The 1603-nt window shown below is 49.2% G+C and overlaps 1 protein-coding gene across 1 annotated transcript; it reads right to left on the bottom strand.

Moving 5' to 3' along the window:
* Window positions 1-1603, bottom strand: LOC130712647 (protein ALP1-like). Its single transcript, XM_057562469.1, has one exon. The coding sequence runs from the start codon at window positions 1539-1541 to the stop codon at window positions 255-257; it is 1287 nt and encodes a 428-aa protein (XP_057418452.1). The 5' UTR covers window positions 1542-1603; the 3' UTR covers window positions 1-254.

Here is a 1603-nt window from a genome sequence, read left to right as displayed (position 1 = left end):
TGAATCCTTCAATCACTTAACTTTTGTTAATGAATAATAAAAGTACAAACACTTTCACCATTAAAAAAGATAATTTACACATCTTGCTACTAATCTCCTTAACTAGAAGCTTAGCCAGTTTTAGAAAAAAACTGAATGATTCGTACCAAAAGCTCCATGTAACAAAGACTTCCCAAACATGTTCACTAATCAAACAAGTAGATCATCCATTAGTTATGTAAACAGAGGAAGATTCGCACCGGATTCCACAGCATTCATCTTCTCATGTTCGCCCGACTCAAATGCAAAGCAAGCGCATCCCTTATCCTCAGTGCATTCTTATCCACCACACCATCAAAATCAACAAAATCCGCTTCCTTTTCCGCGCAATTCACGCCTTTATCCGGCATAGGCTCGTTACACTTAACAAGAAAATTATGCAACAAACTACCAGTAACAATCACAACAGGTAAATACTCAGCACACTCTTGTTTCCATCTCCTTGAAGCTGACAGAAGCTGCCACCGAGCCCGAAGCCTCTCAAACGCATCGCCAACCAACTCCATCGCGCGACTATGAGCACCGTTAAATGCCCTTTCAGCTGAACCAAAACTATCTTCCTCATTCACCCTGTTATATGGAGTTAACAGCCAAGGCAACAATGGGAAACAAGAATCTCCCAGAACATACTGAGGAATCAACCGACCGTCGCTGAGCTTATACGACGGCCCTCGCAACAACTCCTTCGATTCCTCTACCCCAAGATAAAGCCTACTCTGATGCAAAATGGTTTCAGGTTTCATACTACCAGGCCACCCAGCTGAAACATCTAAGAACCTCCCTTCAGAATCCACCAATGCTTGAACAATCAAGCTCCCATTGTTACCGAAAAACTCGCCATCAATCCCAAACCTAGCCAACCCCAGAACCCCAAAACAGTTGGGAAGTGAACTCCAACCGAAACCCACCACCACCCTCTCAGAATCCGTGCGAAGCTCGAAGAGATGCCCCAGGCTCTCAGTAACCGCCTTGCACACGGCAAAGAAGGCGCGGCAGGCCTCGGGCTGCGTAATCCCGAACCGCCGTGAAACCGCATTGTACCCGGCGCCGTGGGCCAATCGGAAAATTGCGGCGGCTAGGGCGCAATCAGGGGCGATTTGGGGGAACGCGGAGGCGAGGGAGGGAGTGAGGAGATTGACAAGGCGGAGGAAGGAGGGCTTTGACATGCGAAACGCGTCGACCCATCGGGAGTCCGGGGCGAGGAGGAAGCGGCGGAACCAGCTGTCGCGTTGCGGCGGAGGGAGGGGAGGAGGGTGGTGGAGGGGTTTGGGGAGGAGAGAGAGGATTCTAGAGAGAGAGTGAGAGGTGGAAGCGATGAGGGATTCGAGGGTGAGAGATTGGGAAGGGAGAAGAGCGAGATCGTTGTGAGAGAGGAAGGAATGTGCAGTGTGTGTGACTCTGGAGATTAGATCAACCAGGTTTTGAGGGTTTGATTGGTTCAGAGTTTGGGGCTGCTGCGGCTTCTTCTTCTTCTTTGCCTTGCGCTTTGCGGCGGCAACCATTCCGGAACTTGACGGTGTGATGAGAATGGTTAAAGTGGTGGAAATTGAAAATGAAAGTGAAA

This window comes from Lotus japonicus, chromosome 4 (genome assembly GCF_012489685.1).
Source record: "Lotus japonicus ecotype B-129 chromosome 4, LjGifu_v1.2".
Taxonomy (NCBI): Eukaryota; Viridiplantae; Streptophyta; class Magnoliopsida; order Fabales; family Fabaceae; genus Lotus; species Lotus japonicus.
The sequence above is the reverse complement of the archived record's forward strand: the minus strand, read 5'-3'. Positions and strand labels throughout refer to the sequence as shown.

What these genes read in the sequence shown, in the direction of transcription:
- LOC130712647 (XM_057562469.1), bottom strand. Translation starts at nt 1,541, where the DNA reads ATGGTTGCCGCCGCAAAGCGCAAGGCAAAGAAGAAGAAGAAGCCGCAG.